Source organism: Vulpes lagopus, chromosome 23 (assembly GCF_018345385.1).
Source record: "Vulpes lagopus strain Blue_001 chromosome 23, ASM1834538v1, whole genome shotgun sequence".
NCBI classification, from domain to species: Eukaryota; Metazoa; Chordata; class Mammalia; order Carnivora; family Canidae; genus Vulpes; species Vulpes lagopus.
In genome coordinates, this window is record NC_054846.1 from 28,455,384 (window position 1) to 28,481,071 (window position 25,688).

At 43.4% G+C, this 25,688-nt stretch overlaps 1 protein-coding gene across 1 annotated transcript; it reads left to right on the forward strand.

Moving 5' to 3' along the window:
• Positions 1–244: 244 nt before the first annotated feature.
• HAL (histidine ammonia-lyase) lies at positions 245–24,378 on the forward strand. The gene is made up of 20 exons (XM_041738949.1): positions 245–846; positions 1,491–1,551; positions 1,659–1,686; positions 1,983–2,057; positions 2,149–2,221; positions 2,320–2,386; positions 2,700–2,737; positions 3,353–3,478; positions 6,390–6,529; positions 8,219–8,266; positions 9,102–9,249; positions 9,987–10,082; positions 10,177–10,235; positions 11,199–11,279; positions 13,816–13,881; positions 13,958–14,123; positions 16,738–16,872; positions 20,860–20,968; positions 21,068–21,137; positions 23,748–24,378. The coding sequence occupies exons 1-20, from the start codon at positions 489–491 to the stop codon at positions 23,886–23,888; spliced, it is 2,085 nt and encodes a 694-aa protein (XP_041594883.1). The 5' UTR covers positions 245–488; the 3' UTR covers positions 23,889–24,378.
• The last annotated feature ends 1,310 nt before the right edge of the window (positions 24,379–25,688 follow it).

Consider the following 25,688-nt stretch of genomic DNA (forward strand, 5'->3'; position numbering starts at 1 on the left):
TCGGTGACCTTTCCTAGTGAGAACCATCCCTGACTTTCACAGCCTCCCTTTGTGGACAGACAGCTTTAGAAAACCGTAGGGGTGGCAGGCGGCAGTTGCTCAACACATGTTTGCGGAATAAACACAAAAATGAAGATTGCCACACTCCCTGGTGTCACAGTAGGCCAGAAGGTGCCTTTTACAGTTGAGTAATTCCAGATAAAAACAGGAACACGGTGTTTGTAAGCTGCCATCAATGGAGGAGAACACAGAAGCCAGGGGAGGGAGAACTCAGGGACCCCGATGAGAGCCCCCCACCCGCCAGCAAGTGCCCACAGGCATTGGGACCCGCCACCGGCCGGAGAAGCCAGGCCCTCCTGCGAGAGCGCGGGCTGCCCCGCTCACCTGCCGCCCACCTGCCCGCGCATCCCCCTCTCCTGCCCCAGCTCGGCTGCGGAAACCCAAAGGGCCACTGCGCGGCCCTCAGTAAATATTTGTCCAATGTGCAGATGAGTAAAGGCAGGAGAGGGGCGTGCCTGAAAGTCCCTCCCGCTCCTCCCGGCCACCCCACCTCGGTGTCACTCCCAGATAAAGCCCGCGCCGCCCGCGCGGGAGCAGCGATGCCCAGGTACACGGCGCACGTGCGCGGCGAGTGGCTGGCGGTGCCCTGCGGGGACGCGGCGCTCACCGTGGGCTGGCTGGGCCGCGAGGCCATCCGGAGGTACATCAAGAACAAGCCGGACAACGGGGGCTTCGCCTCGGCGGACGACGTGCGCTTCCTCGTGCGCCGGTGCAAGGGCCTGGGCCTGCTGGACAGCGAGGACCCGCTCCACGCGGCCCTGGAGGACAACGAGTTCGTGGAAGTGGGTGAGTGGCCGCGCCCCGGGACAGGACAGGACGCTCCCCGGCCCTCGCTCGGCCCCGGCAGGTGCGGCTGTCTGCGGGCTCGCACCTGCACCTGCCGCGGCCCAGAGGCCCGCACGCGCCTGGGGGAGGGGAGGACACCCCCTGCCCCCCCCCCGGGCCCCCCTTTCCAACAAGGCGACAGTCCAGGAATGGGCTGACCTGCCTAGAGCCGCGCCTCTGGTAGGCAGCAAAGGCTACCTTCGAACCCAAGACGGCCTGTCTGGATCCCTTGGCAGGGAGACAATCACTTTGAAGACCCTTCTGCCCTTCAGAAGCGCCTGGAAGCCAGGGGCACAGAGGCCTAAGGGGTTCCGATTAAAACAAAATAAAGCCGGGGCTGGAGCTGGGGGTGGGGGTGGGGGTGGGGGTTAGCTCTTGAACTTCCTGTTTAAAACCCGGCCCACCCCAGACACCTGCGTCTGTGCCTTTTGCTCTCCTCCTCAGCAAAGATGCTAAGGGCCCCCCCCCCCCCACGAAGTCCTTTTAAAGCAGCTATTTCTCCACACGTGAGAGGAGTGGAAGAGCCCTTTCTGGGTTTACCAGCAATGCCAAGTGCGGTTCTCCCCGCCATCCCTAAGGGAGCCTCTCTTGTATGCTTGTTTCAGTCATAGAAGGCGATGCCATGTCCCCCGACTTCATCCCATCGCAACCAGAAGGAGTGTACCTGTATCCTTTCCTGCGGGCTGGGGGGCTGCCCTGGGGGCTCCTCCGCGGGGAGCGGGCGGCCTGGGGCTGTCTCACACTCCCCCGGGTTTTCCTTTACCAGGCGTCAGGTACAGCAAGTACCGGGAGCCTGAAAAGGTAAGCTGCAAGCCACACTCTTTTGGTAAAGAAAATTAAGTCCCCCTCGTCTCAGGAGGGGTAGGGCCAGCCAAATTTATGCGCAAACGGCAGCAGGACGGGGCTTTATCCCGCTCTGTGGAGTAGGAGGAGGCATTCTGCCCACTTCTAGCTTTCTTTACTCAGCGACTTCTTGAGCAAGCGGCCTTTCCCACCAACACACGAATGTTTCAGAGCAGGGGGAAAATCTCTTCCCCACTGTCTTGGCCAAGCAGCCCGGCTGCCCAAGCTCACAGAGGTCCCCTTCTTTTGTGCAGTACATTGCCTTAGATGGGGACAGTCTGACCACAGAGGATCTGGTCAACCTGGGGAAAGGACACTACAAAATAAAGGTACAGGGGAGGGCGGGGAAGGATATCCTCTGGCCTTTTTCACTGCATATGAAGTTTTCAATGTGCTCTGCTTTGACCAACGTTTTCCTAGCTCACCCCAACTGCTGAAAAGAAGGTGCAAAAATCCAGGGAAGTCATAGAGAGCATCGTGAAAGAAAAAACTGGTATCCTTTTCTCTTTGTCATACAATTCTTGTTATTGAATTTTTTTAAAAAATGGTCTGCCTCTAATGGTACAATTTCTGTTTTTATTTTTGTTCTAGTTGTTTATGGTATAACTACAGGTTTTGGGAAATTTGCCAGAACTGTAATTCCTGTCAATAAGCTAGAGTAAGTCTGACCCCCACCCTCCTCAGCAAACACACATTCACATGCCTCCGAGTGTCCCCATCTTTGAGATTACTTTCAACAAGAGAAGTAACTAACATTTGCCCCAATTTCCAGATGAGGAGGATGAGGTTCCTGTTCACTTGCATACAAGCTGGCATTGAAAACACAGGCTTGCTTCTTTCTTCCATTGCATGCATCCCACTGCCTTTAGTCTGTCTCTCCAAAGAGTCACCTGTTCTTCCCTTCATTTCCCTAGCTGAGGGGACACGTTCTCTGCGAGGTATCTAAGAGAGGTCTTCCCTTTCTCTTCCAGAGAGCTCCAGGTCAATTTAGTACGTTCACATTCTTCAGGTAAGTCATTTCAAACATTAAGTGACTTATAGATCTTGTTTGATCTGATGAATAAAGTGCAGCACGGCGTGAGGCATCCTGTAACAGCTGTAAATAGCTGGTGCACTCTAAAAACTAGTGCCAATTCTGCTTCAGGGGAGGAAGGGAAGCACAAGGCACCATGCAAGACCACCTTTCAGCTGAATTAGAAGAGGAATGGTCCAAGTTGGAGGGATGGGGTTGGGGCAGGAGCACGTGTACTGCCATGCCAACAGAGTGGTGCATTCAGGGAACGAAGTTAAGGCTGGAACTCAGGGAATGAGTTGATCAGGATGAGGTGAGGTGGGAAGGTCTGTCAAGAATCTAGTCTGGATGGTATTCTAAGGGTGTCGGGTTAGGTGGGGCTCGCTGAAGCATTCGAGGAAAGAGAACTGAAAAGGCAAAACTGGGTTTTCACATTTCTCTAGAAGATGGGACTTTCAGAAGCAGGACAGTCAGGAAGGAGAGTGGTCCAACTATCTGAGTCAAGAGGAGAAAGGTGGTAGGAGACTGGACTGAAGTGGAGAAAGATTTGAGAGTTGGAGGTGGGAAAGGTTTTGATTTTTCTAGGAGAAGAATATCAATTCTGTTTCTCAGGTGTCGGGAAACCACTAATCCCTGAAAGATGTCGGATGCTCTTGGCTTTAAGGATCAATGTCTTGGCCAAAGGATACAGTGGCATTTCCCTGGAGACCCTCAAGCGAGTTATCGAAGTATTTAATGGTAATGCCATGGATCTCCAGGCTGACCCTCCATTGAGGCTGGGCATGTACCACAAGTAGATTTGGTTGAAGGCATAGTGAGGAACTAGCAGAGATAAGATGACATAAAATGATGGAGATGAATGGAAATGGGCTTGGTGAGAAGGAGGATGGCTAAGGGGGTGAGGGTGGGGGCAGAGACGCTTACTCCTATGTACCTTCAACTCATTCTTCATCACCCTTTGCTGAGTATTTGGCATCTTTATAGAAGTCTGGAACACACTCCTTAAGTCTATCCCTAAGCTCAAAGCTAGAGCGAACCTTTAATTCAGTGATGCCCAGATGTGGTTATAGAAGCTGCAGCCAATCGTCTGAGAAACACAACAATTCCTCAATGTCCATCCCAAACACCATTTCAGTAGTTCAGTAGTGGATCACTACGTTTGTATCTTTGGGGTAAATACCCAGTAGTGCAATTGCTGGGTCATTGGGTAGCTCTATTTTCAACTTTTTGAGGACCTTCCATAATGTTTTCCAGAGTGGCTGCACCAACCTGCATTCCCACCAGCAGTGTACAAAGGTTCTTTATATTACTTTTTTAATGTAAATATGTATATGTTTCCAAACATTCTCCAATAGCTTTTTTTTTTCTTCAATAGCTTCTAATGGCTACACACACTCTTTGCCCATATGGAAGTCTTTTAATTCATATTTAGATCATTTATAACTTGTTCCTAGGATCAAAGCTGTAATGAACAACAGCTAGTTCCTGATCTTTAAGATGCATTGTTACAATTTCTAAAAATTTCTTGGTCTGATTAGAACATGAATAGTAAGTGCAAAGGGGGTAGAGGACCAAGGAGGAGGAAAAAGTTAAAGGAATAGATAATCCTTTGGGGATGTGAGTTTCAGATCACCTTTCCATGCAGCCTGTTCTGGATTATTTCTCTATGTACAGGATTTCCCCAACCACCTCCACACAGCAAATCTGAGTATGTCCCGGCTAAAATCTGAATGCTTTCCATTGTCCTTAGGATAAAGTCTAAACTTAAAAAAATATATATTTCCTATGCTGTACCTTTCATCCTCATGACTTACTCATTCCATAACTAGAAAGCCTTTGTCTTCCACTCCCCTTCACCCATTTTGCCTATGCCCCCACCTCTGTCAACCATAATTTTATTCTCCATATTTATGAATCTAATTCTGTTGTTTTTTGTTTTAGATTCCACATACGAATGAAATCACCTGGTATTTATCTCTGACTTATTTTATTTAGCATAGTATCCACTGGTTCCATCCATGTTGTCACAAATGGCAAGATCTCATTACTTGTTATAGCTGAGCAATAGTTCACCTCTTTCAAATCTTTCTTATCCATTCATCTATCATTGGACCCTTGGGCTGCTTTCATATCTGGGCTTTTATAAATAATGCTACAGTAAATATAGGGGTGACATGTATCTTTTTTTCAAATTAGTGTTTTCATTTTCTTTACATGTAACTACCCAGTAGTGGAATTACTGGAGCATATGGTATTTCTATTTTTAATCTTTTGAGATTTCATACTGTTTCTCACAGTGGCTGTACCGACTGGCATTCCCACCAACAGTGCACAACATTCCCCTTTCTCCACTTCCTCATCAACACTTGTTGTTTCTTGAGTTGTTTTATTTTAGCCATTTTGCCAGATGTGAGGCAATAGCCAATTGTGGTTTTGATTTGCATTTCCCTGATGATTAGTAATGCTGAGCATCTTTTTATATGTCTGTTGGCCTTCTGTATGTCTTCTTTGAAAAAATGTCTATTCAGGTCCTCTGCCCATTTTTTAATTGGATTATTTGGCGTTGAGTTCTTTATATATTTTGGATTCTGACCCCTTATCACACATATCATTTGCAAACATCTCCCATTCAGTAGGTTGTCTTTTCCTTTTGTTGATGACTTCCTTTGTTGTATAAAATGTTTTATTTGGGTATAGTCCCAATAGTTTATTTTTGCTTTTCCTTCCATTGCCTGAGGAGCCATGTCTACAAAAATGTTGCTAAGGCCAAGATTAGTGATTACCGCTTATGTTTTCTTCTAGGAGCTTTATGGTTTTGGGCCTTACATTTGTGTCCTTAGTCCATTTTGAGGTAATTTTTATGTATGGTGTGAGAAAGTGGTCTAGGTTTCCCAGCACCTTTTATTGACAAGACTGTTTTCTCTATTGTATATTCTTATGTTCTCTGCCATAGATTTATCAACCATTTAGGCATAGGCCATTATTTCTGGGCTCTCTGTTCTGTTCCATTGATCTATATATCTGTTTCTATGCCAGCACCATACTGTTTTGATTACTACAGCTTTGTAGTGTATCTTGAAATCTGAGATTGTGATATCTCCAGCTTTATTCTTCTTTCTCAAGGTTGCTTTGGCTATTTGGGTTTTTTGTTTTGTTTTTGTGGTTCCATACTCATTTTAGGATTATTTGTTTTAGTTCTGTGGGAAATGCCATTGATACTTTGATAAGAATTGCACTGAACCTGCAGAGTGCTTTGAGTAGTATGGGCATTTTAATAAAATTAATTCTTCCACTCCACGAGCACAAAGTGTACCATTTGTTTGTGTTGGCTTCAATTTGTTTCATCCGTGTTTTATAGTTTTCAGAGCACAGGTCTTTATGGTCTAAACTTAAAGTGGCTTAGAAGAACCAACTTTTTGCTATGGGGAAGGTGCTCCTTCCTGCTTATCCCTTCTTATTCCCCTCTGCCTTTTTTTTTTTTTATAGCAACTTAGCCAGGTCCCTTAAGCATTAGTTAGGCTTGAGGAATTGTCTTTCCCCAGGTATTTGTGCCATAAAGTGATCCTAGCTCCTACGGAGGGGTGGGGAGGTTGGCCTCCCTGGCTGAATGAGGATAGCCGGAAGTAATTGGTGCCTCCTTCTCTCCCAGCCTCCTGCCTCCCCTATGTTCCAGAGAAAGGAACCGTTGGTGCAAGTGGAGACCTTGCTCCACTCTCTCATCTTGCTCTTGGGCTAATTGGAGAAGGGAAGATGTGGTCTCCAAAGAGTGGCTGGGCTGACGCTAAATACGTAAGACTTTAATGACAACTTGCATCCGTAGTAATTTCCCCAGGCTGGACGCCAGCTGCACTGGCATGCTTTATAGCACTGAATCCTTACGGCAGCCTGGGGATGGAGCCACCGTTATCCCTGTTTTGTAGATGAAAACTGGAGCTTACAAGTCAACCTAGGTAAGGCTCTTAGCTTCCATACATTACCCTTAGGCTTCTGGAACTCGGTGGTCACCTTGGAGAAAAGGTACAGTGGCCAGTGTTAACCCCAGCAATTTATTCTTCAGCTAAAACTATTCCAGGGCTTATCTAGGAGACCTCACACTGTTGTGGGTTTATTTAGTCTCTGGTCTCACAGGACAGAGCTATGGATCATAGCACTGACTGTATGGCCTCTGGAAGGCAGGTTCCTTCTGCCTCCCAGCTCCTACCCCAATGGCTAATCAGAAGGGCTTGTTCATCCATCTCCAGATTCCATCGGAGCAGCCCAAAGAATTATTTGAAGTGTTAGCTCAGATCAATTGCTGAGATCCCTCAGTGAAGGGGCAGAGGACCAAGGAGGAGAAGTTAAGGGAACAGATAATCCTTAGGCGGATATAGGTTCCAGATCACTTTCCTTCTCTAGAACTTGATCTTTATTTCTTGGTGCAGGGTGTTTGCTCAGCCACCTTCCCACAGCAAATTTGAGTGTGCCTGGCTGAAGCCTGTAATGCTTGCCATTGTCCTTAGAATAAATTCTAAGCTAAGAGTGATTTGTGAGAGTCTTGGTCTAATGCCTCCTCCTGTAACGTAGAACGTAGGTTCTACGTTACAGGAGCTGGAGCTTCCTTACAGCTGGAATGTGCTGTGTCTGGGACAGAGGGACCACCCCGGGCTCATTCTTCTCTTCCCCACTCACTCCTGCTCCTCCTGCTCAGAAGTCCTCTGGGAAACTTCCCTCACTGTCCTTCAGGTTCTCCTCCCTGGCCCCTCCTTTGTGCTCTTCCAGCATCTTATCTGCTCATTTGCCTGCAAACCCCACACACTCCCTACTTCCTAGAACACTTACCACATTCTTAAATCTGTAATTGCCCCTGAGCTAGTCTGTCTCAATTTTCCTAGGCCAGCCCTGGTCCAACACCCAGGACGGAGTGGTGTGTAACGAGTATGCTAATAAGCTTGTGAAATGGACATGGTGAATGGTGCTGACTCTGTCTTCCTTCTTCCCTAAAGGGACCTTAATGTAATGACTGTTCCACTTCTTTTATTTCAGGGGAAGATTATTCTGCCAGTGTTTAGCTAAGTAGGATGAGGGTGGAGGACTTTTTAGGTCAAGCTCTGGAGGCAGAGAATTGTGGACAGTCAGGAACCCAGCCTCAATACAGTATGAAGTGTCCATATGTGCTCAGAAAGCAGCAGGAGAAAAAGTGAGTCACTAAGGTAGACGTTGAATACAAAGGACCTAGGAACCAACATCCAGGGTTACTTCTGTAAATGCTAGAGCCCCTGATTTAAGTACAAAAATTATGTGAAATGTAAGTCTACTTTTAGACTAAAGAACAGAACTAGAGCATAGACCAGAGTCGATGAACAGAATCAATTCACGTAGGTCTAACTTTTTATAAAACAGATCTTTAGGCTGAAGGATATTTTACTGATTCCTTATGAAATTGGAAATAAATCGGTATTTCATTGATATCCATTTTTTATCTTTTTAACCATTCTGCAGGTCCTGGAAGCTCATGGATTGAAACCAGTTGTTTTGAAACCAAAAGAGGTAAACAGATCAAGGAAAATTTACTCATTTTAATAAGGCTTTATTTGTATATTATTTTCAGTCTTAAGATCAGTCTCTTGGGTTTCTTAAATGTGGCTTTCATGTTTGTTAAAAAGTTTGTCACTGAAGAAAGCACTCCTCCACAAGCATTTAAAAGATTCTTTATGCCATAGATGCTTAGGGGTTCTCTGACCTAAGAATTTAAACTTCAAATCAGGATCTCTAAGGATCCCACACAGATGCTAGAAGTCAAGATTCCTCAGAGTGCTCTCAACCAAGAGTCTTGGACCAGAATTTTTATGATATCTCGTCAACACTGATGAGCAGTTAAAGAAAAGCAGCATAATTAGGAGCTATAAAGATTTCATGCGCAGTCTGCACTGGTGGTTCCTGGCTGCCTTGAGAATGGGAATACTTAACAGGTATTCCATTTGCCAGGTTTATACAGCAATTTTGCATAAGATGGAACTTAATCCTCCCACGCTTACATAAGCATTACTGCCCTGCACTTTATTTTTTTTTAAGATTTTATTTATTTATTCATGAGAGACACAGAGGAAAGGCAGAGACACAGGCAGAGAGAGGAGAAGCAGGCTCCATGCAAGGAGCCCGATGTGGGACTCGATCCCAGGTCTCCAGGATCATGTCCTGAGCCAAAGGCAGATGCTCAACCACTGAGCCACCCAGGTGTCCCTGCCCTGCACTTTAGAAAACATAAATAAACACCACTCAGCCGACTGGTCAACTCTCCTCTTATGGAAACAAAAGATATGAAATCAACTTGAACATGGGTTACAATAAATCTAGCAAAGGACTTCCCTCTTCCTTTTCAAAGGGCCTGGCGCTCATCAACGGGACACAGATGATCACGTCCCTGGGCTGTGAAGCCGTGGAGAGAGCCAGTGCTATTGCACGCCAGGCAGACATCGTGGCCGCCCTGACTCTGGAGGTGCTCAAGGGTACTACCAAGGCCTTCGACACTGGTCAGCACAGTTCTTCCACTGGGTTGCTATTTGTCAACTGGAGCAGGTTGGGTGGATGGGTCTAGGTCTTTAGACATGAGAATAGTGGGAGTGAACGGTAGGGGAAGAAGAAAAAACCCAAGTGCCGACAGCAGGTCCAGTATTGCCACATCTTCCTCCGAGTTGTGCCACACTTGATCCTTGCAATGACCACATTTTACAGCCAGATGCTGACTCTAGAGTTTGCCCAGGATTCCGGATCACCCAGGTCTGACTCCCATCAGACTGGGTGCTGTCTTAGGAACCTGTTCACAGGGTTTTAGAAGTAGAGCAGGACTAAAGTTGGTCCCCCTTAGAAAATTGGGAGAGGACAACAATAGAAGTTGCAGCTTACCTGTAAAGTAGTGAATTTGAAAGACTGTCTACCATTATATGTAGTAGGACAGAAAAACTGTCTAAAGATGATATAAAATGATCAAAAATTGGCCGCTACAGAGCTCCCTTCCATTTGAGCCTAAATCTTTTTAGGGTAGACCCAGGTTCTCAAGTTGAATTCCCAGTGGGCCCAACATATAGTTTGCACTTGGCTATTTAAAGTGGAAGATATACAATTGGTAAGGGAAATCTTGCTTTTGGGGTGAAGTTTCTAAGTTTCTTTTGGGGTGAGTGGTGGTAAGAACCTCTGGTTCTGAACCATCGATGGTAGTCTGTACTAATGTAAGAATTGCTCCGACTTTTTTTCCTTCTGTCAAACCTAGACATCCATGCTGTTCGCCCTCATCGTGGGCAAATTGAAGTTGCTTTTCGGTTTCGATCCCTCTTGGACTCAGACCACCACCCATCTGAAATAGCAGGTCTGGGCATGTTTCTGCAAGTGAGCTGATTCAGTTTTGTGTTTTGTGGGGGAAAAAAAATTGATAACCTGTCCCTTGCCATAACCTTCCACAGAAAGTCACAGGTTCTGTGATCGTGTTCAGGATGCATATACCTTGCGCTGCTGTCCACAGGTAAACAAACAAAAAAATCTTTGCTTTTTTCCAACTCGGGGAGGGGGGGGACAGAAAAAGAGGAACGTGTGAATAAATAATGTAATGGTCAATTATAATCCAAATTTCCTTACTGCCTCTTTTAAAAATGATGCATATCCTACTTCTATTTGTCCAGTTATTGCAGACTTTCTATTCTACGTGATAAGCTGTTTGTTTCCTTTGGATTTGCTTTGCTCGCTTCTCTCGTACAGAAGCACAAGAGACAACTTGCTAGGTTGGTTTAGTGCCCTCACTTTTAAAAATGCTTAGTAATAACATCATCCTAACCAGTTAGTGGGACTTAACTGGTTCTCTCTTTTAGGTACAACAAGAACCAGCATGCCATCAAGGTTCGCAGGAAAAGCGAATCATAATTCAAGTGCATATCGTGGTTGTACCTTATCTGCATTTAATAAGCAGATACAAACCATCACAAGTAAACCTGTGAGGCTTAACTTTAGATTAAAAAAAATGCAAAGGACCTGAGTTGGCATGAGGCATTCAGCATTACAAATGTTACAGCTCCACTTGATGGGATGAGCACTAGGTGTTATGCTATATGTTGGCAAATTGAACTCCAATTAAAAAAAAAAAAGCACAAAAAAAAGTTACAGCTCATTTGTATATGGCAATTAATCAGATGAGAGATTAATATACTTCTCAAGAATGAAACAATATTTCATCTTGTGCCCGTTGCTAGTCTAGAGTGTAATCGAGAGTCCTCCCTGGAGTAAATACCCTCATTTCCTTTTACTCAGCAAGTTCCATTCTAGCCAGTTGATTGAAAATGTCTATGGCAAAATATTGCTAAATTAGCCGTACAGCACAAATAAATCCCAGTTTAAAACATCCTTGCTATTCTAATACGAATATCAGACTCTACATGACAGACACCATTATTAGTGTTTTCAATGTATTCATTCATTTGATCTTATATTTTAGGTCCACGGTGTGGTGAATGACACGATAGCATTTGTGAAGAACATCATTACCACAGAACTTAATAGTGCAACAGATAATCCTGTATCTTTTGACTGCTTCCTAAGCCAGAATTATAGAATTCCAGCTGGTAATCTTTAGATCTGCTAAAGTGATTGTTTTGTATAGCATCTTCATTCTGTCACTCTGTTTCATAGACTAAATACCTGAGGTTCAGAGGTTAAGTGACTCTCTCTAGATCTGAGCTGCTAAGTGACAGAGGCAGACTGTGAACCCGACTTCACTTCAGAGTTAACACGCGGTGCTTTCCATATGGACCCATTAAAGGCTAAAGGGTGTCTTCCCAGCATTGGCTGAGACAGTTCATGAAAACATTTGCCCCAAGAGCCGGGGCTGAGATTGCTGATAGAGGATGAAGACCTATGTCACAAATGTGATTGTGGGGACCCTGGGTAGCTTGGCATTTATGCAAGCCTTCCTGGCTCCGGGGATACCTTAAACGAAAGGCAACTGTTGACATTTACCAAAGTATTGCCCCAAGAGTTATGGCTTTCCTCATCTCAGGTTTTTATTTTTGGTGCGGACTTTACTCCAATCAGGGTTTCCAAATTTTATGAAGAATAGTAAGAATCCTTCCATTTCTCAAAGATGGAACCCTTCTTTTCTTCATGGTGTAGGTATTGTAGAGCCAAATTATTTTTGCTTTGGAATGTTCTTTGATGGTATAGTTCCTAGATGTTGATGTGGTCAGTCCAGGGTCACACTGGCAAAGTCTTCACAGAGATACTTGATATTGCCTTTGAAGACTACCCAGGCCCTTAGGAATATATTTTTTCTATCCCATGTCTGCCTCAGTTCTTTTTCTAAAATGTATTTATGCATGAGACACACACAGAGGCAGAGACATAGGCAGAGGGAGAAGCGGGCTTCCTGTGGGGAGCCTGATGCAGGACTTGATCCCAGGACCTCAGGATCACGACCTGAGCTGAAGGCAGTCGCTCAACCACTGAGCCACCCAGATACCCCTGCCTCAGTTCTTAACACTGGAGAAAGTGCTAAGTTAACAACCTTGAAAGCCTTTCACAGCTTAGGTAAGCAGACAGGTTTCACAGCAAATCTTCCTGTGTAAGATTTATCACAGGATGTTTCCAGTGTGGTTTCTCTGACAAGCTTACTTCAGGATGTGTGTTTTATGTCCTCAATGTCAGATTGTTCTACAGTGAAGTCAGACCCACACTAAATGATTCTCAACTCACTTACCTCAACACCACTCTACCCCCCAAAACAGAGTGGCGCTTTCATGAAGACTATGTAAGTCTATCAGTTCTTGTAGAGGAGAGGTATCCGTTCTACACTTCCATAATTTAGACTTGAGAGGGTATTTTAAAGAATAAAAACAAAGAATTACCACTAAATTACTGGATATGAGAGAGGGATATTTCCTTATTAAATTCTTCTCCCACCACTTGCTGCAGCAAAAATTTCAGCCGAAAGTACTTTCCTTTCTCAATTAAAGATTCTTAATTATTGATGAATTTCCATAAGGTAGTATTTGGGAATTTTCTTGCAATACTAGTATTAGTTGAAAGAATATTATTCTTAATTTTTCAATTGTAGATACAGAGCACCTATTAACACAGTTGCTGAATGCTATGGATGCTAAATTCTAATTGCTATAATCTGATAACCAACAAACAAATTTGGAACTGGAGAACAATCAAACATGTTTAAGTACTAAGTAGGTGCAGAGATTACTTGCTATAAGGGTTCAAAGAATGGAGAGAAGACTAGGGCCTGTGACTGGTGGGTTGGTGGAGAAGAGCCAGCACTGGGCCTAACAGGCTCACAGTTTTATGCACAGAAAAGGTAACTTCCACCTTGACTAAGTTAATGTAATACATGCATCTCCAGCTCTTTGGAAGTCAGAATCTTTCTCACACAGAGTGAGTTCCTAGTTGATAGAAATAAATATTATCTAGTCCAGTAGATGTAAGTCAGCTCTTTGGAAGGGTTGTTATTGCATTTGTCTGGGTGCCTATTGGCTTAAGTGAAGTGCGTGATAGAATGGAATGATCTTTGAGGGCATTAATATGCGGTGAGTCTAAGTTGCTCCTACTTAGATGGGTTTGCAACAGCCTATTGGCCACCATTTGCTATGAATGTTGCTGCAGGATCACTGAGTAGAGAGTTTGAAAGTCTTTCAAGAATTGATTGTTCCTGACAATTTGGTGGTTGCTCCTCAGCAAAGTCTTCCATTCAGCAAATTCTTCTACAGAGTGCAAGCTCACATAGTCCACTGAAGAAATAGAGCTAGTGTCCTGATCTCTGTTCTTAATTTTAGATATATACTTTTTGAGGGAAAGTGCTAATCATCAAATAACTATAGTTACGGTGTTTGAGAATCTCTAATTTCAGAAAGAAAAGTTTCCTGTTCCATGTTTCTTTGGCCCCCAATTAGGTGTACATCATTCATCTTTAAGGTTTTGGGTATTTGTTTTGTTGTTTTTGCTTTTGCATCCGTTCATGTCAACAACTGCTTGTAGAAGGACTCTCCTTCCCTCCACCCATATTTGTACAAGAGCTACCAGTGTTAAAAATTAGCCTTAACCTGTTTTGCAAGATGGTTTTTGCCAGCAGAGGAGAGACTATTTCTGGAGGAAACTTCCATGGTGAATACCCAGCCAAAGTAAGCTTTTAGAATTGCTCCTGACCCTGAAAGCATAATCCAATTTAAACCAACTGAACTGAGATGCTCTTTCTAGGCCCTAGACTATTTGGCCATTGGAATCCATGAACTTGCTGCGATTAGTGAAAGAAGAATAGAAAGGCTCTGTAATCCCTCCCTCAGTGAGCTGCCTGCCTTCCTGGTGGCTGAAGGTGGCCTGAACTCTGGATTCATGATTGCACATTGCACAGCCGCAGCACTCGGTAAGAATACTGCCCCTTGCCCAGAACCCAAGTCTGTCCCTTCCATCTGAAAGTGTCAAATTTTGTCCTTGAATTCCATCTTTGTCCCCACCTCTTTCGCATCCCACTTGTCTTGGTAGAAATGCAGAAGGAAGTCTCTTTAACATTTTTTAGGAAAAAAACTAAATAAAACGTAAACAAAGCTATACGAAAACACAATAATACCCTAATGACTTTGTGAATAATGAGGTTTCCACAATTTCTCTGTAGAAAGCAATTTGACATCACATAGGAACTTCACCTTTGTAGCTTTTTCCCAAATCCCAATTTGAAGACTTTCAGAAGGAAAAAAGACAAAGATATCTATAATTAATGGCAAAACTTGAACTGACCTGAATGATTAAACTCTGGGTACATTCTATTAGATATACCAAACACTGAAAACATAAAGATGTGATTACAATATGCAAAAACGCAGGGTGGCTGGGTGGCTCAGGTCATGATCCTGGAGTTCAAGCCCCACATCGGGCTCCCTGCTCAGTGGGGAGTCTGGTTCTCCCTCTCTCGCTGGCTCCCCCTCAGCTTGTGTTTTCTCTCTCTCTCTTTCTCTCAAATAAATAAATTCTTTTAAAAAAGTAATATGCAAAAATGCTCATAAGAAGATGCCCTCCAGGAAAACTGAGCTTCAGTATAGCTGATTTCTGACTCAAAACTGTAAGTAACACATTAGAACAGGGTTCAGTACAAAGAACATGCCAAGGGCTTCATTTATATTTGCTCACTTAATGGTCACAACAATGCCAAGAGGCGTGTACATTGTACAGAGGAAAACCTGAAGATCTGAGACCTTAGGTGACTTACCCTGGACTACTAGTAAGTAGAACTGAATTCAAACCCAGGCATTTTTGTTCTCAAATCTGTGCTCTTACTTCAAATAATGTGGATCTCATTTTAATCAGTACTTAATCCTAAAACATGATTGCCAAATTTAACAAATAGAAATGCAGGGTGCCCATTTAAATTTGAATTATTCAGGACATAAGTACAAAAAATCATTTGTTTTTCTCTGAAATTCAGAGTTAACTAAACATTCTGTATTTTTTCGGGCAAACCTACCCAAGAGGCAAGAGAGCATGTGGTTAAGAGCATAGACTCTAGGTCCAAATTCCAACTCTGCCATTTATCAGAGGTGTGATATGGAGCAAGTTTCCTATCACTCTCAGTTTACTCCTCTGCAAAATGGGGGGTAATAAATTTACCTAAGGGGGCTGATTTGAGGATTAGATCAATTAATGCATATAAAGCCTTAGAACTGTGCCTGGCCATGTTGTGTAAGCACAAAGTAAATATTAGTTGCTATTAATATTACTCCTAACCCCTTCCTCACCAAAGCCTCACATGGAAACTCAACACAACCAAAAGGAATTCATTGTGTCCTCTAATCCAGTATATTCTAATTGCTCACTTACCTCCTTATTAAAATACTCTTTTCGAGGGCAGTGACTTCTCACATTAACAGATCTAGATCTAGAAAACAGCAGGGACTTTGGAAAGCCTCGTTTGAATGTGTTTTCCTTCCCTAAACTGCCTATTGAAGTTGTGCACCTTGGTTTCATTAGTAGGAAATGAATAGTTTTCTTTCCCAGGGCCAAGTAACTTCTCTTTCACAGCGAGCCTCACCATAGACCACTTTTCCATATAAGCAGGCTTAGGGTCCTGGGACCTGGGACTTGCAGCACTTGAAACCTGGAAAGGCCTGGGCAGACCAGGATGAGCTGACCTGGTCTACATCGCTAGATTATCTCAGGATCCTTTATAGTACAGAGGGCAACTGAAGTCTCACCCAGCCACCTTCAGGGGCAAAAATGTAGGGGAGAAAACTCTCCCTGGTTTCTGGGGCAGGAGGAGGAGCCCTGTAATCTAGGTCCTCCTTACTTAATGTGTTGTCCTCAAGCCAAGAATCTGGCCATCAGTTGATAGTTTGTTAGAGCAGCATAATCTCAGGCCCCACTCGAAACTCAACATTTGCATTTTGACAAGATGGGAGTGACTCTAGGCACAATAAAGTTGGAAACACCAATCTAGGCCATCTCTAGAATTTCCCCCTCCTTCCCAAGATACGTCTGGCAGTCATGGAGTCTTTGCTCAAACCCAGTACAACCACTTGTGTCATCACTGGGCAGTCTGAGCCGTAAAATCTCCTTGCTCAAGATCTGTGGGTCCAGTCTCCATCCTTAGATACCACCCTGAATTCTAATGCCTCCTCTGCTGATACAACCAGTCCAGTTGTTCTTGAGTACTTGGAAAAGCCCACCATGTCTTTTTTACCTAGCCTCCCTGGCATGCTAAATGCTTCCAGTGTTTTCCACTGGACTTTGTAATAGGGTTTGTAATAAGGTTTCTATCTGGTCTTAGCACACTCACTAGTCCTTCCTTTTCATTTCGATACAAACCCAACCTGCTTCCTCTTCCCAAAATAATTTTAGACTATCCAGTGCTTCGATAACAACCAAGAGCTTCTAGAGGGGATACTCCACAATGTTGAGCACATTGAGCAGCCAACATGGCAATTTTTCCTATTTCTAATATGAAAATGAGCATACTAGCATATTCAACTTGCATTGGCCTCTTGCAGTTTCTGAGAACAAGGCTCTGTGCCATCCCTCGTCTGTGGACTCTCTCTCCACCAGCGCTGCCACAGAGGACCATGTCTCCATGGGAGGATGGGCAGCAAGGAAGGCCCTTCGGGTCATCGAGCATGTGGAACAAGGTAAACCCAGCCAGTCTGGGATGGCAGGCCTCACTGATAAACTACAACATGTGTGATCCTCAGTGTAGGATCCCTACCAGCAACATCAGCATCACCTGGGAACTTGTTAGGAGGGCAGATTCTTAGGCCCGGCCCCCGACCTGCTAACTAAATCAGAAACTCAAGGGAAGAGAACAGAACAATATGGGTTTAACAAGTCTTCCAGGTGACTCTGAGGCTCACTGAAATTTAAGAACCACATCTGCTGTCAAATAAGTGTCACGGTTGGCTTAATTTTTTAAACAATTGAAAACATATTCATAGGTGGAGAGATTAGTACCACAACCCCCCTTTATACCCAACTCTGACTCAACAGCACATTTGCTTCATTTTTTTCCTTTTCTCAAAGTATTTTTTTTTTAAGATTTTATTTATTTATTCATGAGAGACACAGAGAGAGGCAGAGAGAGAGAAGCAGGCTCCATGCAGGGAGCCTGACATGGGACTCCATCCTAGGTCTCCAGGATCACGCCCTGGGCTGAAAGTGGTGCTAAACCGCTGAGCCACCCGGGCTGCCCCTCAAAGTATTTTCAAGCGAATCCCATCACATTATTTTCTTCCTGCATATTTTATCCCTTAAATATGAATGCTTTTTTATCCACCATGATTCCATTATCATATCCAACAAAAAAATCAATTCTCAGTATCACCGTTGAGTACATTTTCAAAATTTCCCAATTATTTCAGTGCCTTCATAGTGGCCTTGTTCAAATCTGGATTCAAGGCCCACATTTTAAATTTGGTGGTCAATATTTTAAGCTTCTTTTCATCCAGAACAGCCCCCTCTCCTTTTTTTTCTTCATGCCATTGACTAGTTAAAAAAACATATCAGGGGGATCCCTGGGTGGCGCAGCGGTTTAGTGCCTGCCTTTGGCCCAGGGCACAATCCTGGAGACCCAGGATTGAATCCCACATCGGGCTCCTGGTGCATGGAGCCTGCTTCTCCCTCTATGTCTCTGCCTCTCTCTCTCTCTCTCTGTGTGTGTGACTATCATAAAATTAAAAAAAAAAAAAACATATCAGTCTTCTATTAGAGACTGACATTCTGGATTTACCTGTTAGCCTCCTTGTGGTGTTACTTTTAACTTTTAATCTGCATGTTATCTTTGTTCCCTGTGTTTCCTGTATGCTGCGGGAGGCTTAACAAGATTCAAATCCATACCTTTCGGTAGATAGTTTCTAGGGTGGAGCCGTGTTAGACCAACCTCTCCCTGCCTCCTTAATTACTGCTTGTTTTGTTATTTTTTTTTAAGAGGAATTGCCTTCCTTTAGGCATTGTTATCTAAGCTCCTAAATTTTCCCAACTGTATTGGAAGCTGTGGGATGACAAAAGAGTATCACTACAATAATTCCCCTCTTATCCATCGAGGAGGGGGAATGTTCCAAGACCCCTGGTGGATGACTAACACCATGGGTAGTACCAAGCCCTATGTATACCATGTTTTTTCCTATACGTACATACCTATAATAGTTTAATTTATAAATCAGGCACAGTAAGAGATTAGCAAGAATAACTAATCAAATAGAACAATTATAACAATATATTGAAATAAAAGTTATGTGAATGTGAACTCTCTCAAAATACCTTATTGTGCTTTACTCACCCTCTTGTGACGATGTGCGATGACAAAATGCCTACAGGGCGAGATGAAGTGAGGGGAATAGCGCAGGTGTTGTGAAGTAGCATTAGGCTACTATTGACCTCCTGATGATTCGACAGGAGGAGGAATCTGACAAATCATCAGAAGGATTACCTGCTTCCAGAATGTGATTGACTTCGGGCCACTGAAACAGCAGAAAGCAAAACAGCAGATAAGCAAGGACTACAGTATTTTAAGACAAATGTGGGAGAGTTAAGTGCTCTTCTTATTGAGATATAATTTACATACCCTACAACAACCCATTTGCATTGTACACTTCAGTTGTTATTAGTATATTCACAGAGTTGTGCAATCACTACCACAAATCAATTTTAGAACACTTTCATCCCAAAAAGAACCCTTGTATCCTTTACCTATCACTCTCGCATTCTCACCTGGCCCCCAGGCTTAAGCACCCATTGATATACTTTCTCTCTCTCTGGATATGCCTGTTCTGGACACTTCACATACATGGCATACAACACATGGGCTTTTGTAATGGCTCAGTCAGCACAATGTGTTCAAGTTTCTTTCACACTGTAGCATGTGTCAGCACTTCATTCCTTTCTCTGGCTGGATAATATTCCATTGTATGGATATACCACATTTTGTTTACCCATTCATCAGGTGAGGGATATTTGGGTTTTGTCCACTTTTTGGCTAATATAAATACTGCTGCTGTGGACATTTGTATACAAGTTTTTGTGCAGACATATGTTTTCATTTCTCGAGAGTGGAATTGCTGGGTCATATGGTAGCTTATGATCATCTTGTTGAGGAACTGCCACACTATTTTCCAAAGTGGCTGTGCCATGTCACTTTCTTACCAGCAGTGTTTGAGAGCTGATTTGTCCGCATCCTCACCAACACTTGTTATTACCTGCCTACCATGGTGTGATCCTAATGTCCACATTGAGCATATTGCTCTGGCCAAAAGCCTAAAGAGTCACCCTTGTCAGTTCTCAGATCTTCTATCTAGTTCATCAGCAAATCAACCTTATCATCAAAAGACACGAGATCATGGCTCTGTCACCACCTTTTGATTGGTCTCCTTTGTTTTCATTACTGTTCTTCTACAGGCACCACATACAACAACCAGTGCATGGTCCTTAAAATGTCATTTTGACTACACCATGTTCCTGCTGAAAATTTGCCAGTTACTTCCTAGTGCTCAAAACAAAATCCAGCCCACTTCCTGTAGCCTACAGCAATCACACGTGATCTGGCCTCTGGTTCTCACTGACACCTCTCTCTCCATTCCGTTCTTTACCCTGGAACCACAGTGTTATTCATGTACCTGCCAAGGATCCCTACCTCAATATCTGTGTCCTCACTGGCCCCTCCACCTGCAACACTGCTCTCCCAGGACTTCACATGGTTCACTTCCTCCCTCCATCTTGGTAGCTGTGCAGATTTTATCTCAGATGTCTTCCCTGTCTACCCCAGCTAAACTTCTTGAAGTTTCCAATTCCTTATATATAAGTGAGGGGATTGGACTAGAAGATGTGAAGTTTCTTCCAGGTCCAAAATGGATTCTACTACTTCATCTGCTCCCACTGTGACCTGTCTACTCACCAGAGTTTGTAGGTGCTTCATAAATTTTAAGAAGTCAAATGTTTTTAATACTCCATTTCAGTTGACCCCTAAATGGTTTGATCAACTTGAAGCTTCTAAAGTATTTTCTTGGCAAATAATGGAATCCAAAGGTAGAGAAATTTAGGTTCCGGTATTCAAAGTTGATCCCAAGGTATCATACACTTAATAAGACTTCTTAACTAGGAAAAAAAACCCTGTATTTTATCAAGGACCTAAAGTTGGCAAAATACCAATTTCTACAATTTCAGTTTTAGTGGGCTTGGGAGAACTTTGAGTTTGAAGGCTTGAAACGAACAAGATCTACCGCAACAAAAGATTCATTTACTCATTCACTGGCTCCTTCAATCCTATGAAGGTGTATGTGCCAGGAATTTCAGGCCAAAGGAACAGCAAGACTAAAAACCAATTGACATTTACACAAAGGTAGAAATAGGACACACATGTCATCCATCTTGCTCAGATAAAGTAAGGAGAGGACTAATATATTTACCTGGATAGCATTCCCCTTCTTAACATTAAAGATACAGCCAAGGGAGTAGAAAAGCAAATTTAAGATGGTAACCAAATACCAAGTTGGCTTTATTCTACCAGTAGACAGAGGACCGACCATCTCTTCATTGGCTAGAGATGGCTTTCAACTTCCATGTGAGTTATATCCCCCAAGCACAAAGGCAGTTTTAAACAGCTATACCCTCCACCTTTCTTGTTCCAGTGCTGGCCATTGAGCTTCTTGCAGCCTGCCAAGGAATAGAGTTTCTACGCCCCCTGAGAACAACCACTCCTCTAGAGAAGGTCTATGACCTCGTGCGCTCTGTTGTAAGGTAAAGTCAAATAGGTCCCTGGATGTGACATCATTGCAGAACTGTGAACCCTGGCAGCAGTTAATGTTTGGCTGATGGTTTGATGTGCTTTCTCTGTAGGCCCTGGATAAAAGATCGCTTCATGGCTCCAGACATTGAGGCAGCACACAGGCTGCTCATAGAACAGAAGGCAAGTTGGCCACTTAGCTTACTTCCTAGTTTGGGGTCATTATGGGAAAGCAGAGTGGGAGTGGGGACTGAAGAAATACTCTTATTCTCTTGTCTCCTGTCTATTCCTTGGACATGAACAGAAAAGGAACTTAAGCAACTTCCACAGCAACTAAAAAGCTATTTGATGAACTCTTAAGTGTCCCATATTACACCCAAAAAATGACTATCTAGCAATTAGAAACTGAAATGATTTTAAATGGAGTTTGGGATGGGTATTCACGGGGAGAAAATGAGATGAAAGGTTCACGCATTCCCTCCACCAAGAAGATTCTCTTTTGTTCAAAAGTACGTTCTCTTTCCGTGATGCTGTCCCCACCACCTCCAACTGGTCCAATGACTAACAAAGTCCCAGGTTTTTACTCCAAAGGTCTTTTGGTCTGTCTGGTGCTGGGGTGTGTCCTGTCCCATCTCTCTAGGTGAGATACCACTTATTTCCTCTGGCTTCATTGACTGTAGATTTATCTGACAGGAACAGATGCCTCCTAGGCTGACTCATTTTTTAAATATATTTTTTGAGACTTTTGTCATAATTTGTTGGTATCACATTCTCTAGGACTTCTTGATTTCCCCTAGAACCATTGCTCTGCTCTTGGGGAATTATTTTTCCCTTTGATCTTCACACCTGTCATCCCTAAGTATGCCCTACATACACCCTTTGAGGGGAAGCCCCTTGCTTGCTGCCAACTTTGATTCTCATTGAAAGGTGTATAAGAGGCTAGCCTTTTTATTAATTGAAATATACCTGGCATATAACATTATATTTGTTATAGGAGTATAAAATAATAATTTGATATTTGTATATTTTGCAAAATTATCACCACAATAACTAGTTAACATCTGTCACCATACATAGTTATAATTTCTTTCTTCTTATGGTGAGAACTTTTAAGATCTGCTCTTAGTAACTTTCAAATATATAATACAATATTATTAACTATAGTCACCATGTTGCATAGTCTATCCATAAGACTTATTTTATAACTAGAGGTTTGTACCTTTTGACCCCCTCTGCCCATATCACTCAAAATCAGCTGCCCATCCCTTGAAAGGCCAATATTCAAGAGATGAGCTTTGATTGGAAAATAATATGAGCATTGTTCAGGTGGCCAGCTACCTGGGGTAAAGGCAGAGTCTTATCCAAAAGCCCACTTCCAAAAAAAAAGGGGACACCGGCTGGCTCAGAGGTTGAGCATCTGCCTTTGGCCCAGGGTGTGATCCTGGGGTCCTGGGATCGAGTTCCACATCGGGCTCCCTGCATGGAGCCTGCGTCTCCCTCTGCCTGTGTCTCTGCCTCTCTCTCTGTCTCTCATGGAGAAATAAATAAAATCTTTAAAATAACAACAACAACAAAAGCCCACTTCCAGGTTTCTGCCTGGCCTAGCAATATTTAAAGGGGTTTAATCAGTTAAAGGAGGACAGTGGTCAGTGACATTTCTTGATTACATGAAGACTTGATGTCACCTACAGAGTTATCCTGGTGCTTGTTGGTTGTGCAAGAAGTTCTAGTATTTTGGTGGGTGCCCACAGGGTGGGGGGGTGGAGGTCTGGCTTCTTGGTACCCAGAGATGGCATAAGAACGTTCTGGTTTTTTCTGCAAAAGAGGGCAAGATCTACAGATGTGCAAAGGAAAGTCATTTGTTCATGATCTTAAAAACAAAAAACACTTTACTGAAGATTGCTGGGCTTGTCAGAAAGCCAAGGCGGCTTCATACAGACTTGATGGCCTCTGTGGCCTGGGAAATCTCTGGTTATGCATTCCCAAAGGCCAGAGGTCTGCTGTTATACATCTGTCGGTGGACGCTTAGGTCGCCTCCATGTTCTTCATAACTAATGCTGCATGAATATGGAGGTGCAGGTAGCTTCCGAGGAAGCTAGCCTTTGAAAGAATACATTTTCTAAGGTAATACAAAAGAATAGGAAACGCTCCTTGATTGTTAGCAGCAAGCTGCTAAAGAGCAACTGTAAATCAAAAACAGGACCTTAACTTGAGAAGACGTGATGCTTGAAAGAGAGCAGGTTGGTGGATGGAGGTACGTAGGAGACAAGGGTATGAAGCATCGCTCCTCACACTGTAACGTGCCCGTGAACCTCCTGGGGGTCTGATTCCAGGGGATGCCTATGCTGCCGGCCCACAGGTCAGACTTTGCGTAGCCAGAGTGGAAGGAATAGAGCACATGTGGCATGGAGAGCCAGCAAATGAGAAAATCCACTGCCCTATTCAAAGCTTGTCTTAGAAAACACATGGTCATACCTTGGGGCAGCTGTCCTTAACTCTGTCCACACTGAATTGTCAGTTTTGTTTGTTTATTTTACTTCAGAAGAACTGCTTTCAGCAGCTGAACACCATAAAGGTGACTTTAGAAAGCTTCTGGACTTTGCATTTTAAAAGCTGTTAATGCAGCCAGAAGCTAATTGATACAGATCATGTGTCAAATGGCTTATAATAAAAGCAAGTAAACAGCTGCTACGTGCCTAGTCAGCTATGGATGTTTTGATCAGATGAAGCTGCTGTTTAATGGCATGTGAGGACAGTGGCGTCAACATTTTGACTCTATTTTATCCTTCTCAGGTTTGGGAGGTAGCTGCACCATATATCGAAAAATACAGAATGGAACATATTCCAGAATCCAGACCTGTTTCTCCAACAGCCTTTTCACTGGAATTTCTACATAAGAAATCCACCAAAATCCCAGAGTCTGGGGATCTTTAGAGGGCTTTGTCATGGATTAGCAAATCAGAGGGTACCTGGTTTAATAGTAAAGCACATTATGCTGAAGAAAGGACCTGAGGACTTTCCTGGGCAGATCAATTCATTGTATTATTCAGTTCTTCTAAAAACCTCCTTTGGTTAGGCTGGTGACAGCATTTTAGTCACTTCACTCCAGCACTGTGCTCTTGGTGACTTGGTTTGAGACACAGAAGCTGTTTTCAGATTATCAGAGTTTTCCTTTCTTCCTTAACAATATCAACAGGCCACAGGCCACTTCACATTATTTGAACTCAGATTTTGAAATAAGTTGGTAGTATTCTTTTCCAAAAACATTAGACTTTTATGAATCTCTTTTTTTTTCTCTTTTCTTTTGGTTTGACAAGCTAAGCTCCCCACCAGATGACTTTGGCTGATTGAATTATACTATACCATGATGTGATGTGATAAATGTTCCTTAATAGGCCTTGATAAATAACTTCTTTTAAAGTCATAATTTGTCCTGAAGCTTCTCTTTCTTCTATTTATTGCATCATACCACAGTCAATAGGTCAACAAGAGGTTTTGTGTAAAGGAGGTAAGCAATGAATATAGAGATTGCTGTTGGAATGGCCCTTATTGATATTTATGAAATAAATATCTCAAAAAAAAATCTCAGATGCTTAAGCTAGAGTTGAAGGTTACTATTACTACTGTCTTACTATGCGTTAGTAGTCTATTCACATCCCTGTGATAACCCTGCATTAAGAAGCCTCCTGTCCCCAAAATAAGAAATCTTATGTTCAGAGTTAACCAACCACTTCTCTGTAACGGTAATCATTAAAAGGATGAACTATTGACAAAGGTCGATGGGGCCCTGGGACGTGTTACCCAATCTGTTTTTTTCCTCAAAAAATGACAAAGGACCTTCTTGGAAGGCTTAAGTATAATCATCTGGATGAAAGATGGGTCAGATGACCTCTTGGTTTCCCAAGGCTAAGATCTCTGACTTTGCACCGCCTTTTGTGAATGCATGCAAGTCACTCCAGCGCAGGAATCTGAAACCATGACTCTAAAACTACAGTAGGCCAAAGAAAGACCAGACGCACTTGCCAGCTTGCCTGCCCAGCTCCAGCCTAAAATGGGTCCAACAGCATATTTCACAATAGGGTTTTCACTCTTTAGATGGCACCTCGTCCACAGGAAAAGGTGGAGACAGAAATGAAAACTGCTGCTGACAGCAATTCAGCGATCGAAAATGTGCCGAGGAGCCTGTTTACTAAAAGGCTGGTCTTGGTGCTGTTCTTTGCTAGAATGTAAACATGCACAGATGTTGGCTAATGTTCTTAGGAACCCCAGCTGAGCCAGTAAACCCAGAGGTCTGATGGCTGCTCTCCACTCCAGGCTGGGGAGTGCCGGATTCCCATAGGCCTCTCCGGTCTCCCAGGGCACTAGATTAGTGAGTTCTCTGGACAGCTATGTTAGAAATGGTTTATCACACGCCTCCAAGAGAATTTCAAGGCAAACATAGAAAGAATAAACTACGTCTTGGTTGTCTTACGTTGTCACTATATTCTTAGATTTTTCTAACAGTTTAATTGCACCTCTTTAGGAAATTAATCAAGTTAATTGAAAGCTTTAGTCAATGAATGTTAGCACGTCGCCAAGTGTCTTTAGAGAGTGTGGTTGGTTCAGTTTTCTTTCTCTTTCTCGTGGAGTAGCAGCAAGGGTTAGGGGCATCAGGATTTCCTCCCAGCAGGCTCACCTGGGCTTTTTCTCCTGCTGTCTCAGGGCAGCCAGAGGACAGGCCCCAAAGCATCAGGG